The sequence below is a fragment of the Adiantum capillus-veneris genome, chromosome 20 (assembly GCF_014529385.1).
Source record: "Adiantum capillus-veneris isolate H3 chromosome 20, ASM1452938v2, whole genome shotgun sequence".
Classification (NCBI taxonomy): domain Eukaryota; kingdom Viridiplantae; phylum Streptophyta; class Polypodiopsida; order Polypodiales; family Pteridaceae; genus Adiantum; species Adiantum capillus-veneris.
Genome location: NC_140950.1, coordinates 16602253 through 16618175, shown reverse-complemented (window position 1 = coordinate 16618175; position 15923 = coordinate 16602253). Strand labels below are relative to the sequence as shown.

The 15923-nt window shown below is 39.1% G+C and overlaps 2 protein-coding genes across 2 annotated transcripts; both read right to left on the bottom strand.

Moving 5' to 3' along the window:
• Positions 1 to 7413: 7413 nt before the first annotated feature.
• On the bottom strand, positions 7414 to 7674 carry LOC147432164 (uncharacterized). Its single transcript, XM_086493018.1, has one exon. It carries the CDS (start codon positions 7672 to 7674, stop codon positions 7414 to 7416), a length of 261 nt encoding a protein of 86 aa, XP_086349144.1.
• A 709-nt stretch (positions 7675 to 8383) lies between these two features.
• Positions 8384 to 8671, bottom strand: LOC147432163 (uncharacterized). Its single transcript, XM_086493020.1, has one exon. The coding sequence runs from the start codon at positions 8669 to 8671 to the stop codon at positions 8384 to 8386; it is 288 nt and encodes a 95-aa protein (XP_086349146.1).
• Positions 8672 to 15923: the final 7252 nt, after the last annotated feature.

Sequence of the window (15923 nt, the reverse complement as noted above, 5' to 3'; positions counted from 1 at the left end):
GGTCATCAGGAAAGCTCTGGATATTGTAAAAATGTTCTTGGTAGCTTCGGGGTCCCAGTGTAATATAGAGAAGTCAATGATGATTTCCTATCAGAAAATGACTCATTTGATCCTTCTGTATGGTCAGGGGATATTATTACAAAAGGAAAGATCTTTAGACATCTGGGAGTCCCCTTGGGGGACGTGGATGTAACTCACAAGCAAAGATTCGAGTGGGTGCTTGAAAAAATCAAAACAAAAATGAGTAGGTGGGAGTATGCTCTTCTCCCATTCCCAAGTCGGATAAAAGTGATGAATGCATTCATGATTCCTTATATTGCCTTCACTAGCCCGCTTCTCAAGATGTCAAAGTGTCACTAGAAAGAGTTCTTAAAACCAATAAAAACATTTTTATGGAAAAATAACACGAAATATTCTAGGCCATGGCAATGGGCCAGTTGGGAGTCGGTTGCTCGGCCGGGGAATCAAGGAGGCCTCAGGATTCTTAACCGTGTGACCCATGCAGAAACTTGTTGCACCAAATTTGTTGTTTCCTTGGCTAGAAAAGATCAAGTTTGGGTAGTTATGATTAGAGGTATGATAGAAGCAGCTAAACTTGGCTCGAAGGGAGGAAAGTGGAGAGGGGTGGAGGTTCATGACAAGCTGCTTGCCCCGGCGTGGTCTACCTTAAGACTGGGGGCAGCTCAAGAGAATTGGTAAGAAAATGTAATAGAGTAGTAGGAGTCTTAAAGTGGGGGGAAGAAGCCAGATACTTCAAGAACTCCATCCTACATTGGTCCCCTTGGCTCTCCAAAGTTGTAGATCTGCCACAAACTCCCTATTGGATTGAGACAGCAAGGAAGCTGAATAATAAGGGTCTGATCCGGCTTGAGCACTTCTGGGACAGTGTCAACAAGAGTTGGAAAACCATTGACCTTATGATGGCCTAGTACCAACTCAATAGCTTGGAGGTCTTGCTTATCCTCAAAGTGATGAAAGAACTTGACAATCTAGTGATGCCAATCTGTGACTTGCAGTTGGACTGGAAAGCCTGGAAATGGCCTGAAAGCAGTCTCTTGTGGAAACCCCATACTAAAATCATTTATCAGACAATGATGCAAAAGAAGAATTGGTCTAGCCCCCTTAATAAGCTATGGAAAAAGCAAAGGTGGGAGCATGTAATGGAGAACATATGGAAGCCAAAGGTTCCACAGTACATGAAGGTTTTCTTATGGAAGGTTATTTGGGGTGCTCTATCGACGGGGGTGAAGATTCAGGAGAGAGGGATTGGGTCAGATCGATGCTCGGGGTGCAGGTTGACTAGTGAAGATCTGGCCCACCTTTTCATGGACTACCCAGCTATAAAAGGCCTCGCAGGGAAAGTATGCAAGTGGGTCCAGAGAACATGGAAAATTAGTTTTTTCAAGAATGACCCATGCTTTGGAGGTAAAAACTCAGGTAGTCCTGCACTCCTCGTCAGCACTCAGATTGTCAGATACTTCTTTTTTCATAACGTATGGCAAACAAGGAACCATCGTGTTTTTGAAGGAGGATTTGAGGTGGCAAGCTTCACAGAAATTATATAAAAAAGCAAAGTGCTAATATGGGCACTCGAGTGCAAGCATCACTCCGAGGATTGGTCTAGGACTACTTGTGCCTTGTTGTCAGCAGACGGAATACCAGGGATGGGGGAAAACCTTGGACATCGGTAGGAGTGGCTACCCTAATAGCCGTTGTAATTATGATTCCTGGATTTTGTCATGGCTTGACATGAGCATGACAAAACCTTGTAATTTTTTTGGTTCCTCAATATAATTCACTCACAATTGTGAGTTTTGCAAAAAATAAATTAAAAAAATTGAAGTAGAGAATAAGAAAAACACATTTGGAAACAATTTTATAAAACTTACCAACAAATTGTATGATAGACCTCCTCTCCCAAACCTTGCGCCCAAGTGAAGACTCCACCACAGAAGAAGTTTGTTGCTCCTCTACACATTGCATAATTCGTATACACGTTTTTTAAAGCACCATCCACTTTAAAAAACACATACAAATTGAATTACATAGAATCACAAGACATTACCATATTAAAGAAGACACATGATTACAAAAAAAATGTCAAAGTCTTCTTTGTATGGAGACCATTTTTTTGATAAAAAAAAACCATCCACTCTAAACTGGGGTCCCACATGAAATCAAAGGCTTTTCTTACAAACTTACGAACCAAAAAGTGATCCATACTCAATATGTTCACCAACCCTTAACCATGGCAATCAATTAAAAGAAACCACCCATCCTATCTTGGGCTCCCACATGGGATTTAAGGATTTTTAGTAAGGTCACTTATCACAACGTTCTTGCCAAAAAGACCATCCACCCCATGTTGGGCTTCCACAAGGGATTTGATAATTTTCTTGCAAACCAAAAACTAAACAATATCATGCTCAATATGACCAACCATCACACCACCATGGAAAAAAATTTAAATGCTCTCTTCTTGCAAATCTCATTAAATTGAATCACAAGCTAAGCAAGCAACAATCAACCACCTCATGATGTTGAAGAGTGTAAGGCAAATATGAGAACCTCTAAATAACTCTCTTAGCCAAAAAAACAAAGTTTTGACATCTTTTCACTAGTTTTGGAATACTTCACCGTGTCCATTAAATAAAGAATTACAACCATAATGACAAGCAAACAAAATACTCAAGTTGATCTTTTGTATATCTAGACATGTTTATGATCTGTTAAATACAATGCTCAAATGTCTATTTGCAAATTATGATTCCTTATGCTCATCTTGTAGAATAGGTCAATAGAATTTGGAAGTTTTGGACCTTCTAGTTGCAACCTTTCAGTCATAAGTGTAGCCTCCCCATGCAATTGAGTCCATGGCAATAAGTTTTCTTCTTCATGTAACTCTAAAACAAATGTATTCCCCGAAATGAGGATATTGTGGATCTTTAGACTTAGTGAGACTCATGAGGTGCAAAATTATCTTCTTTCTACAATAAATAACAACATCATATCAAACAAGCATATGGAAAAATAAAATAACAAGAACATTATGATCAAATGAGAAAAAAAAATATTGATTACCTCTCTAGAGCGATCTTTGAGCTTTTCAAAAAATAGAGCTTATCTCTAGTGATCTTTAGCATGAGAGGCTCATCCCATTTACTATTGAGAGGATTGGCAATTGATAGATACTTGTATCCCCTATCTTTCAAATGTTCCCTCTCTACCTTTGTGGACTTTTACAAATGCCTCTTATTTTCAAAATCATTTAGTCCAAATGCATCAATCTTTGCTTTTTCTTTGGACATAAATGCATTAAACTCATCCTAAAACATAATACCTTATTGAAACCATGAAAAAGATATACATTAAAATAAAAACATGTACTGTAGGTATCACCTTCCACACAAGTTGAGAGATGATTCCACATGGAGTGTTGACCATGGTGTAGCACCATGGCAATAGCTTGCCTCCATAGTCATTTCCATGCTGGCACATTCTCTCATATCGGGTTTCAATTTCTCAAGAATTGACTCTTTATTTTTCATACCAAAGGTTTGAAACATGTAAACTTCATGAGTGATGTTTGGTGTGACATGCGCTATAGAAATGATGCAAACAAAAGGAAACAAAGAGATGAACAAAAGCATTTTTGCAAGAAATGAGATAGTTCTAGCGACTAGTGAACTTACACATTGGAGGTGTCAAGTGCAAGTAGCAGCCCTGCTTCTTTGGCTCTGGACAGCTCAAGGAATTGGTGCAACGAACACTAACATAGTATTGAGCATTGTTCAAGTACTCAACCACACAAAAAACATAATCATAATTTAAAAAAATAAATCTTTACATCTAGAAACTAGAAAAGATAAAATATTTTAATATATCTAATTGATTCCACCAAGTTTTCAACCTATGGTTGCCATTCCAAACCAAAAGTTTTCCCTTAAGCTCCTGTCACTCTTTCCCAATTTCTCTGTTGAACTCACTATTTCTTTCTCGCCAAAGTGGTCCCCAATCCTCCAAGTCAGCTGTGGTAACTAGTATGGTATCTCCTCTAGAACCCATGGGATTCACTCCGTATACAAAATGGCATGCCACATGCGAGCGGAATACTTTGATAATATCCCTATATACGACTCATATTAGGGAATATGAACCACCTTTCTACTCTTATACGACAATCAATGAAGAAAACTACCATACCCCTATCTTACATATAAACTTTAGGTCTCACATGATCCAACTAAGTAAAACTTGTCAAAGAGTGTGTAACAAAGTGATTGGCAATGCACTAAGGAACCACTTATGTTGATAACTAGATGATGTACCCTCAATGTGTCTTAGTTTGACTTTCAAACTATGTGCCCAAACAGCCTGCACTCTGGCTACTCGCTTGATGCAAAATTTGATGTGTGACCTAATAAAAACCTTCCCCTAAATCCATCTGAGTTCTAGTTCACACCGATAACTAGTCGTTACAAGTAATCAACCCGGGTCGCCCCACCCCCCCCCCCCCCCCCCTACCCCCTATTTTTAGGCTTGGGAGGTAAATTATTGGGGGCCTTCCCCTAACCTATACGCTTATGTAGCTTGTAAAATAGCCCCCCTCCCTTGCACTTACATGGTGCGGTAAGTTTTCCATGGTGAATCCCCTGCACTCTAGAATCACCAACCAACACAAGAAAGTATCCCATAGTTTCCAAATACCTAGAAGAATCGAATTAGGAAATGAGACACTCTATATTATCTCTAGAAAACCTAAAAGATTCATGCCTCATGAGTCGACAAAGAGGTACAAGAGGAGGCAATGTCTGCTTCATAACACAAACTGCCTTAAAACATCCTTCATCAAGCCAAGAAAAATTTTCTTGCCTAGGTGTTTTGAATTCTTATTCTCCTCACCACCATCATCCCCTTCTTGATCACTACCATTTCTATCTTCTTCATTACTATGAAGATCTTCAACATGCACATTGTTCTTTGCTTAGAAAAAAAAATCATGTGATTAATTTTTTTGCTAGAGTCTCCTTCGTATGGAGACCACTTTTTGAAAAAAACAGACCACCCTATATTGGGCTCCCACATTCGATTTAAGGATTTTTTAAAAACCAACAACTAAACCATACTCAATATGTTCACCAACACATAAACATGGCAATTAGTTCAAAAAAAAAATCATCCACCCTATCTTAGGCTCCCACATGGGATTTAAGGATTTTTAGTATGGTTATTCATCACATAACTTTCTTGTCAAAAAAACCATCCACCCTATGTTGGGCTCCCACAAGGGATTTAAAGATTTTCATAGTTACCAAAAGTCAAACCAAACCATACTCAATATGGCAAACCATCACATAACCACGATAAACCATTCAAGTGCTCTCTTCTCAAAAATATTATGAAACGCAAGCAGTAAAAATCTTTCAAAAATGACAAGGATGTACAATCAAAACACCTTTTAGGGACTAACATGAAAAATACAGACTACCATTGTATAGTTTAAAATTTACCTGTGATCTCTACGTCATCTTCAATGTTGTTGGAGTCCTTATCAACTTGAGCCTCCTCATCAATGAAAACACACATTTTGAGAGTAGGGCTCTTTTTTTGGGAGAGTGTCCAAATGTCGGATTTGTGATGATGCCTCTTGATCGATCATCCTATTTGGGATGCAACCTGACCTCAACTTCATGCTCACTTGATGGTTGCTTAATGATGAAACTGGAGGTTCTCCTTTCTTGCTATCCCTCTTAGGTTCCATTATCTTCACATCACATATTGACAGCTAAGTTTACTCTATTTTTAATATGTATGAATCATTCTATATATGTGTGTGTGTGTGTGTGTGTGTGTGTGTGTGTGTGTGTGTGTGTGTGTGTGTGTGTTTGTGTACACATACATACACACATATACATATATATATATAACCAGTTATATATAATGATGGTATACAATTTAGCATGAAATATATATAGCTGAATGTAGTTAGATACTTGTAGTTATATTATGTATAATGACATAGTATATAATGTATAGTATAATCTAATATATTATATAATATATAAAAATAATGTAGTTTATATAAATTATGTAAGAAATATAATATACTATATATGATATATTATATATGTACATTATACATACTATATATATGTATTGTATCTAATAGATATAATAATATATAGTACATAGTATGTATGTAGTATGGATACATATTGAATATATGTATAGTATATGATACATAGTATATTTCTATATCATCTATGCTCTAAAATATACCATATTATATTGTATATTATTTCATGATATAATATGTATATATTATATTATATATTGCATATACACTATATTAGTGTATTTTGAATATATCATTATAATTTAACCCATTCATATATTAGTCACTATAAGAGACTGAGGTCTTTGCCGCGCATGATAGCCACGCCAAGATGAGAAAGAGTAGAGAGAAGAGGCGTGGGGGAAGAGAGAGATTACATTTGCTATTGCCACAAAATTTTCCGCATAAATTGCTACGTGGATTGATGTGCTGATTTCCGTGCAAATAGCCACAACATTTATCACACAGACAGCCTCTAAGATACTAGCATATAAATATAATATATCCTCTATGATACCCATACATATCTCTCCTTTACATAATACAAAATATATAATAAAAAGTACTTTCATTTTCATAGGTGGTAGAAAACATTAGAGGAGAGGGTACTAGTAATATAGATCGTAGGTTACTTTTAATTCTTTTTGTGAGGTTTGAGTCTCACCACGACTTGGAGTGGATCCACACGAACAAGGTTGAACCCCTTTTCATGAGCCCTTTGCAGGGCTCATGAAAAGGTAGGTTTGCTTCAATCAAAATATAGTCGCCTCCAATTTTTGGAAGAACACCTTGCAATTGAAACATACTCAAATATTGAGATTTTAGTTAAATAGTTCAAGGTTCAAATATATATAGGATTCTATTTTTTCAAAATATTTTTTACCTTCTCATAAAGGTATGAGAAGGTTCTAAAAATGTCTCCGTACTGTCATTTTTTCAAGCCTCGCCCTTGCCCTTCTTGCATTTTTATTATATACTATTTTTAGTTTATCATAGTGTAAACTATGTTCTTAAATTGTCAACCAAATTTTAATCCTCTTTGTTTTGTTTGAAACCAGCCCTAAGCTAAGTTGAATTCGTCTTTTCTTGCACATTGCTTGGAGTCTTGGGGGGGGGAGAGAGAGAGAGAGAGAGAGAGATTAAACAAATTCGTTACAATCTATGTTAGCAGAAGATCATTAACAAAGCATTCACAAAAGCAAGTGACCGACATTAGCTACAACATCCTCATTACAATGCATTAAAACAGGGCATTCATGAAATAAAATCCACAAGAAATTTGAGTGGTTTTAGGTTAATTAATCATCCACTACATCATCATCTACTAGTTCCATATCTATGACACAGTCTATGTGGAGTCCTAGTTCATCAAAATCAGCATAAGGATCGAGACAATCATCCTCATCATCATTCTCTTCTTCTATCTCTTCCTCTTCTTCATCTTCCACATTATTTTGTTCTTCTTCATCAACATCATTCTCATTTGCTTCATCAAGCGGTGGTGCTAGAAGTTCTTCACCTTTTGTTTCTGCTTCGTCATCATCATTATGTTCGTCCATAGTGGTCCCTATGTTCGCTGCATCATCTAGTATACATCTTGCTCTTGTGTGACTTGTATGACAAACCAATACCTTTGTTCGTAAATACTTGGTAGAGAGATCACTAACTCACAGCTTTCTTGAGAAATGTAGACATCACTTGTGCCGGTATAGAATCTCGTAGAGACCACCATGTAGATACCGCTTGCATGTCTAGATGAGACATCTACAAACCACTTCACATCAAACACACACTTTTAAAAAGTTCAAAAGTCTACCCGGTATATTCTTTGAATAACTCCAACATAACTATTTTCCATATCGTTTGGAGTTTGCGCATCAAAATTGCTCATCACTCCACTATCATTTGTGGCTCATTTTTTTTCTACATCATCAGTTTGAAAATGCCTTCCTTCATGCCACATCAAGTTGAACACCACTGCCTTGTTGAAAGTAGAGCAAGTTTGAGTATAGGTAGCTATATACTAATACATTATATTGTGCATAATGAACTTGATTAGTTAGAGATTACCTTTGGTAGACAACCTTGTGCATACTCCCACTTCTCATCGCTACATGCTCACCATCAGCTTTAGCTTTACTCGTTTGTTCATGTAGCAATTGGGCCTTATAAGTTTTGAAAACATGGCAAGGTACAGTAGGTAAACCACATTGCAATTTCTTTTGCGAGATTTGCCTATATTCTTGTATTGCTCATTGCACACATGAACTATAGATTCAAGATCTCTAACAAAGCACGAAGAATAGAGAACTTATCTCCAGGATATATAGGTGTCTTGCTTGCAACCAAAAGAGTATCCTCCTCCTTTTGTGAAACCTCTTCGCATCCACAATCATCGTCGTCACAGGGACCCTCCTCGCAAGCAAGAAGCTCAGCAACCAAATTCTTCATAATTGTATCCTCGTCCATCTGGTGCGGTAGGTCTATCATCTCTTCCTCCCCATAATCAGCTGCCACTCGATCTTGAATGATCGCCCATTGTTGGTGGCGGGGCATACCTATTTTCTTGCAATTGTCTCTTTGACTGCCTTGCTCTAGAGGATCCTCCCACAACACTTTAGTGAGGAGCAATATCCATGCATGAAAGTTCGTGAAGATTGTTTATTCACATTCTTGGATCGTCCCACATTCCATATTCCTTGACATGCTTCAAACAGACTCGTCAAAGGCTAGGAATGGCCCTTTTGCACCACTTGCACGGACACAACAACCTGTCGTTCAACCATCGATCACATTCTACCGCATCGTTTGGTTTGTCTTCCTACCATGTTGGCGCCTACATCTTCGAAATGTTGGGGGGGAGGGGGGGAACAAGAGCTAAAAGTGAAAAATGAGCATGACTAAAATCAACCCCCTACTTCTTCTTAAAAGAAGTGGAGGGAGCAGTTCGACTAAAATCTAGGCAAAAGAAGACGGAAGATCCAAGTTTTTTAAAAAACAAGCTTGAGGATATTTGCAAGGGTATATACAAATTTTAGAAGTCTTCAATGTAAGTGCTCTTTACATTCTTTTCTTACTTTGGACACTCTATTAGAGGGGTTTTGGCATGCATATTCACATGAAATGGGCAGCCCATTGCATGCAAATATGCATGCCAATACCTCTCAAATAGAGTGGCCAAACTCATGCGCAAAACCCCTAGTTTATGGCACGAGTTTTGTAAGATCCCCAATTTTTGGGTCTCTTTTAAAAATAAGAAAAATAGTTTTCAATATTTATTTTGTCAAATTTTGATTTAAGATGCTTGATTGACAGTATTGTAAGGTTCTAAAGTTAAAAAAAAGACCGTTTCCATGTTTCAATAGGTTAGACGGACGTTTGGTTCAGTTTTGGAAAAATCCGCTATTTTTAGCTTTTTCATGCTTTTAGGTGCTTTTTATGCTTTTAGCAAGGTCAGATCCTTAATCTATGTGTTCCGAGAAAGCTATGGTTCAATTTTGTAAAAATCTGCTTTTCGTGTGCTTTTCACGCTATTTTTAACTTTTCATGATTTTTAGTGCTTTTTAGTGAAAAGCGAGTCCACTTTCTTATTCCAACAGACAAGGGGAGCGCGTGGTTCAATTTTAGAAAATTTTGTTTTTTACGCTATTTTTAGCTTTTTGTGTTGTTTGACGTTTTTGAAAAGCAATGTGCTTTTTGACCTAGACATAAAAATATTAATTTTAGTCTTAGTCGGATTTAAAAATAATCACCCGGAGAAAAAACGAGATGAAACGGGATTTTTACGGGAATTATTTCTATAAAAAGCGGTATTGTAAATACGTCAAGGCAGTACGGGAAAGTCATAATTATGTCGGGACATCACGGTGCGGCATAGTCTAGCCAAGGTTCCATTAGTTGGTCGGATACTGTTCAATTAATCAATTTTACTGTAAAAATTGAATGGTAAGTGGGAGAGTTTACCACCAAAAGCAAAGGCACATTTTTAGAAAAGTTCCAAAAAGCATGCAGCTATTCCTAGCTAAGAAGGGGGTGCTAGTAGCTGGCTTGGGACTCACTCCAGCTCTTTGCAGTGCCTATAACGTGACAATTAGTGCTCAGTTTTCAGTGCCATCTATCGCGTCTACTACCGCAAGGCTATATGCATCTATTATACCGAGTGGTGAAATCTCTTTGTCACCATCTCCATAAGCTCTTATTTCTCGTATAGGGAGAAGAAGAAGAAGAAGGATATTCTCTCTCTACTTGCTTACTATCGCCTCTCTCGTTTCACGGTGTACGCGCTCTCCAGAAGCTCATGTGGTGAATACCTGTACATAGCTCTCATCACCACTCTCTTGCAGAAAATCAATAAGCCTTTCAACAGCCCCTAATCGATTCTAAAGCACGGTGAGAAGCTCTAAACTCCATAGCCATCATCATCTCTCTCTCTCTATGTCGTTTTTCTGAGTAGTCGCCCTCTCGGTGATTGTTTTTTTTGTATATGAGTGCATGTATGGATTAACTGAGTACATATGAAGTTGCCTCATGATTACCTCATCATGTTTAACACACTGATTTATGCACAAGATGTGTTTATGATCACATGCGTGCATAAAAAGCGCTTTTCGTTTCACGTCATAGAAGCGGTAGGAACATTGTTTTGATCATAACCCTCAAAACCGTTATGAATCAGACCAAACCCTTTATACCAAGGATAATACACATCATCTAGAACATTTTCTCTCTTAGGTGTCATATGAAAATCACGCACGAGCTAAGAGATATGGTCAAAAAACATATTGTTGCCTACTGCACTTAATCAAATTTTTTGACCCCAGGCTCCTTGGAGAACCACTATATAGATTTACTAGATAGTAAAACCCATTTAACCAATTGAAGATTGATAATAAATGTATTTAGGTCTCCATTATCATCTCGGGTATGCGAGTTATTAATCATTCCATAATTGGTTTACCTACGCGTGTAGGGGTGCTACCCAGGGGGAGTACTATATGACGTCGTGAGTTGACCGAGGTGCTTACGTATGATTTATGGTTTATTTTGGTGAGTTGATTTGAGGTATTAGATGTCCATAAACGTATGTGAGGGTATATGGTTAGACAACCCAAACCACATAGGCAGATATGATTAAAGTGGCTTTCTTTTTGGGTTACCGTTTGTTGTGTCAGTATCATATGGGGAAAGTGATGTGATAGAGTGTCTTCCAAGGTGCGAGGTGGTGGTTCGGTATGCTAAAGTGGAATTGTTAGTTCAAATTAGCCAATTTGAAGGTGTTATTAGAGAGGTTAGGGGTGATGTGGAATCCCTGGGCTATAGAGAGGCAAACATTTTGTGTGTTGGGTGTGTTCCCTATTCCCCCTTTCCACCGTTATGAATTAGCATGAGCCCTTTATACCAGAGATAAGACACATCATTTAGAACATTTTCTCTCTTAAGTGTCATGTGAAAATCACGCACGAGCTAAGAGATATGGTCAAAAAACAGCTTGCTGCCCACTGTCAAATTTTGTGACCCCATGCTCATTGGAGAACCACTATATAGATTCACCAGATGGGCAAACCCACTTACCCAATTAAAAATCTTGATGGAACTTGATGATAAATGTATTTAGTTCTCTGTTATCATCTCAAGTATGCGAGTTATTAATCATTCCATAATTGGTTTTACATACGCATGTAGGGGTGCTACCTAGAGGGAGTACCATGTGACTTCGTGAGATAATCGAGCCCCTTACGTATGATTTATGGTTTTTTTTGGTGAGTTGATTTGAGTTATTATATTCCCATAAACTTATGTGAGGGTTTATGGTTAGACAACTAGAACCACATAGGCAGATATGATGAAAGTGTCTTTCTTTTTGGGTTACCGTTTTTTGTGTGAGTATCATATGTGGAAAGTGATGTGATCTAGAGTTCTAGTCTATATTATGGACTTGAGTTTGATGCATTGTTTTGAGGTCAAATACTTTCATTTTCATGTTATGCATGCTCTCAAAAATGTCAAGAAGTTTTTTTTTTTGCATATGTGTGAAGTTATAGTTTATGGTTAACCTAAAAATCGAAGCTGTTTTGCATCATGTTTATGGTGATGGAATGTGATCATATGATGTATGGAACCTTATGGATTGATGTGGATGCCTAATGTGCATGGTTATGATTGCTTTCCACCTTTCTAGGTCAAAACTAGTCCTATATGCTAGAGAGGTGAAGTGCAGATGTGATGCATCAACTTTGCATGGTTGGATGTTGTCAAAATTGTAATTTTTATATCATGTTTAGTTGTTGGTCGGACTTCTTTTATGCATGAAAAACTCATGTCTTAAGAGTCATGTGTGTGGACTCCGATTGACTGCAGAGATATTTCAAACTCCAAGTATGGGAGTTGGTTCATTTGTGAATATGATTTGTGGTTAAGGACTGAGATTCCCTCATGGATTATGGTTGTGATTTTATGGTGGAATTCGGTGTGGCTCTTGGTTTTTTTTTCCTGGATATGGTTTTGCTATCAAAAATTTTGCAACCATGTTATATTATAAAGTGGTTACGTAGGATTGGTTGTGCCTCAATCGAATTGGGTAGAGTGCTCACCCCTGTGAAGTGATTGGATTATGGTTTATGATAGATGTGTAAGGGTAGAGACCCTGTACAGTCTAACTGCTTGGAAAATATTGTTTGTGTATATGAAAAGTTCTATTGTGATTAGAGTCACGTGTTATTTTTCTCATGGCAGTGTCACTACAAGACTAGGATCACCTACATCGCTTAGCCTTAGACAAAATGGTCATTAACTTAGGGCTTTGCTGGATCAGAGGTGTTGCCTAGGTCTTTTTCTTTTTGTTAGGCTCATCTACACAGTTAGTGCATCCGGGGTTGAATGACCTACACGGATAACGCGTCGAGGATTTTTCCTTTGCTTTGCCTAAACACCCGGTGAAAGGCATCAAAGAGATGTGGCACCTAAACTGGTATGGTTGGTGTTGATACCCTACCACCTACTGGTACTTGGGATTCTTTCAGAGCTCAAGTTCATGGAGGGAGTCAAAGCGGCCTTAGCTTATGTCTAGCTCAGGTAGATTGGAGGTGTTCTGGACAGCTCCTGTGTTAAGTATGGATCCTGATTTACCCTTGTAATTTTCTGTGGTAAAAGCGCACATTTGTAAGGCCCCCATTATGAGGAGAAGCCATAGTGCGTGAAGGAAAATCACTCACCGGAAACCAAAATTTTCACGGACAAGAATCAGGGGAAACTTTAAAGGCCTCGGGGGCAGAGGCCCCTGAGACTTTTTTTTCGCCGGAATATTATGGCCGGACGGCGGCCGGAGAGTGGTCGGAAAACAACCAGTCGGTTGGCCGATGGCCGGTAGTCAATGGCCGATGGCCGGAAGTCAATGGCCGGTGGCCGGTGGTCAGAAGTCAATGGCCAGTGGCCGGTGGCCGAATTCAAAAGCGGACTTGTCTTCTCAAGGGCGGCCACACATGGGCGGATTAGAGGGTCCGATTTGGACTTATTCGCACAAGGGCGGCTACACATGGCTGTCTCTCATAAGAGAGGGCGGCCCTTTTGGCCTATAAAAGGAGGCCATTTCTACACACATTTCATAGTGTGAAGTTGATGCAACAAGGTGAGTGTGAGGTGGTGAGAGTGAAGCAAGGCGGGAGCTCCATTAAGGGTATAATCCCTTTGTAAACTACTTCTTGTTTTGAAGTACTAAAGCCATTGAGTGGCTGCTTTCCCGTGGACGTAGCCCACATTGGGTGAACCACGTATATCGTGTGTACTCTCTCTCTCTCTCTACTCTATAATATCGTGTATATAAATCTGTCTCTCTCCATTAAGTAATCTACTCAATTATCTATTTAGCTACGTCTTATTTCCTAACATCCTGGTGAAGTGAAATTCTCTTTTTCCATAGTTGAGCGGATGTGGATGGGTGGACTGGTCGATCCCTACACAAGGTCCAATGCTCTGGGAGATATTTTGTCATCAACTTTTTGATGTTATACTATACTCAGATTTTGTCATTGCATTAATATATGGTTGTCTATTTCATTTAGATGGGGCATTAAAAGATTCTTTGTTGTCATTCTCTCATGTCCTTGTGCACTCTATTTCCCCCTCCACTATATTCTCTCTCTCTCTCTCTCTCTCTCTCTCTCTCTCTCTCCCCCGCAACCGGTGTACACATTTATTCACCCTCCACAATGCTATATTATCCTTGAGTACGCTTTCATTCATAACACCCATTCAGAGGTAGCACTAGTTGTTAGGTGCCTCTGGATGCATTCCGGATCATGGCCTAAACTCTATGCTTGGTTGGACGTTGATAGCTCCTCCCCTATGCAAACGCTTCCACAACTCTAATGTATGTTGAAAATTGTATAGAGTTGTAAATTGTATATTTTGTGCATAGACCCCCGGGGAGGGTATCTCTCAAGTTTGGCCTTTCTATTAGAGGGGTTTTGGTATGCCTATTTGCATGGAATTGGAAGCCCGTTTGGGTTGCCCATTGCATGCAAAAATGCATGCCAAAACCCCTCTAATATAGGGGCCAAATTCATGCCATAAACTAAGGATTTTGGGCAAACTCATTCCCTTTCTCCCTCCCAATTATTGTTTTCTTTCCCTAATTGGTTGAGGTAAAGCCTCATGTGAGCCCATGGGTTATCCCCCATGCTCATGTTTTTTTTGTCCTATTTTGCCCTAATTGGTTGAGGTAAAGGCTCATGTGAGCCCATGGGTTGTCCCCCATGCTCTTGATTTTTTGGTCCTAATTCTCCCCCCCTCATTTCCAAAACTCCTAGTTTGGACACTCTATTATAGGGGTTTTGGCATGCCTATTTGCATGCAATGGGCAACCCAAAAGGCTTCCTATTGAATGCAAATAGGCATCCCAAAACCCCTCTAGTAGAGGGGTCAAACTCATGTCATAAAATAGGGGTTTTGGGCATGAGTTTGGCCCTTCTATTAGAGGGGTTTTGGAATGCATATTCACATGAAATGGGATGCCCATTGCATGAAAATAGACATGTCAAAACCCCTCTAATAAAGAGTTCAAAACTAGGGTAGACTGTGTGTGAGAGTGTGTACATATATATATATATTCATGAAGAATTTAAGGTATGTTTAGGTTGTTGTTTTTGAGTTCTATTTTGTTCATTTTTAGTTGTGACATGGTTGGGTGAAACGAAGACTCCTTCAGCTCTTTTACGACAACTGTGGGTTCCTCTTCTAGGAATCCTTCTGGTGGACCACTCCCCTGCTTGGCCCCTTTGGATCCCCAGATTGCCTCATTCTTGCCATGCGGAAAGAGTATGAGCAAGCTTTGCAAGGGATCTTCTCTTCATATACACCACATCATCTATCCCAGTATGGGATTTCCCTCTCACCCTTGCCCATGCCACTACCTTTTCTTCACCCTTTCCCTCGGCACCCCCCACTACATTTCCTTCACCCTATCCTTCAATCCCCCCTACTACATTACCTTCACCATTTCCCTCGGTATCCCCTTCTACAATTCCCTCGTATCAACCCTCCCCGCTATGACCAGCAGGCCATCCTAGCCCTTTTTCTTGTCGATCTTGTTTAGGGCGGAGTGAGTGATGTAGTCTGCATGGCTTTGGGGTCCGACAAGAGTCCATTGGTAGCCAACGGAGATAAGGGTTGAGGAGAGGCTCTTGTTTTCACTCTTGCTTTGGAGGAGATGGGGGAGGATTGTCCACTAACTTGCCACATCCCGGGTACAATTCTAATGTGGACACTCCGGATGCGAATGATGATGGCCTATACTATAGGTGTCATCAAGATG

Bases quoted from the DNA above. Each gene is read 5' to 3' on its own strand.
- LOC147432163 (XM_086493020.1), bottom strand. From the start codon at position 8,671: ATGCCCCGCCACCAACAATGGGCGATCATTCAAGATCGAGTGGCAGCT.
- LOC147432164 (XM_086493018.1), bottom strand. From the start codon at position 7,674: ATGGACGAACATAATGATGATGACGAAGCAGAAACAAAAGGTGAAGAA.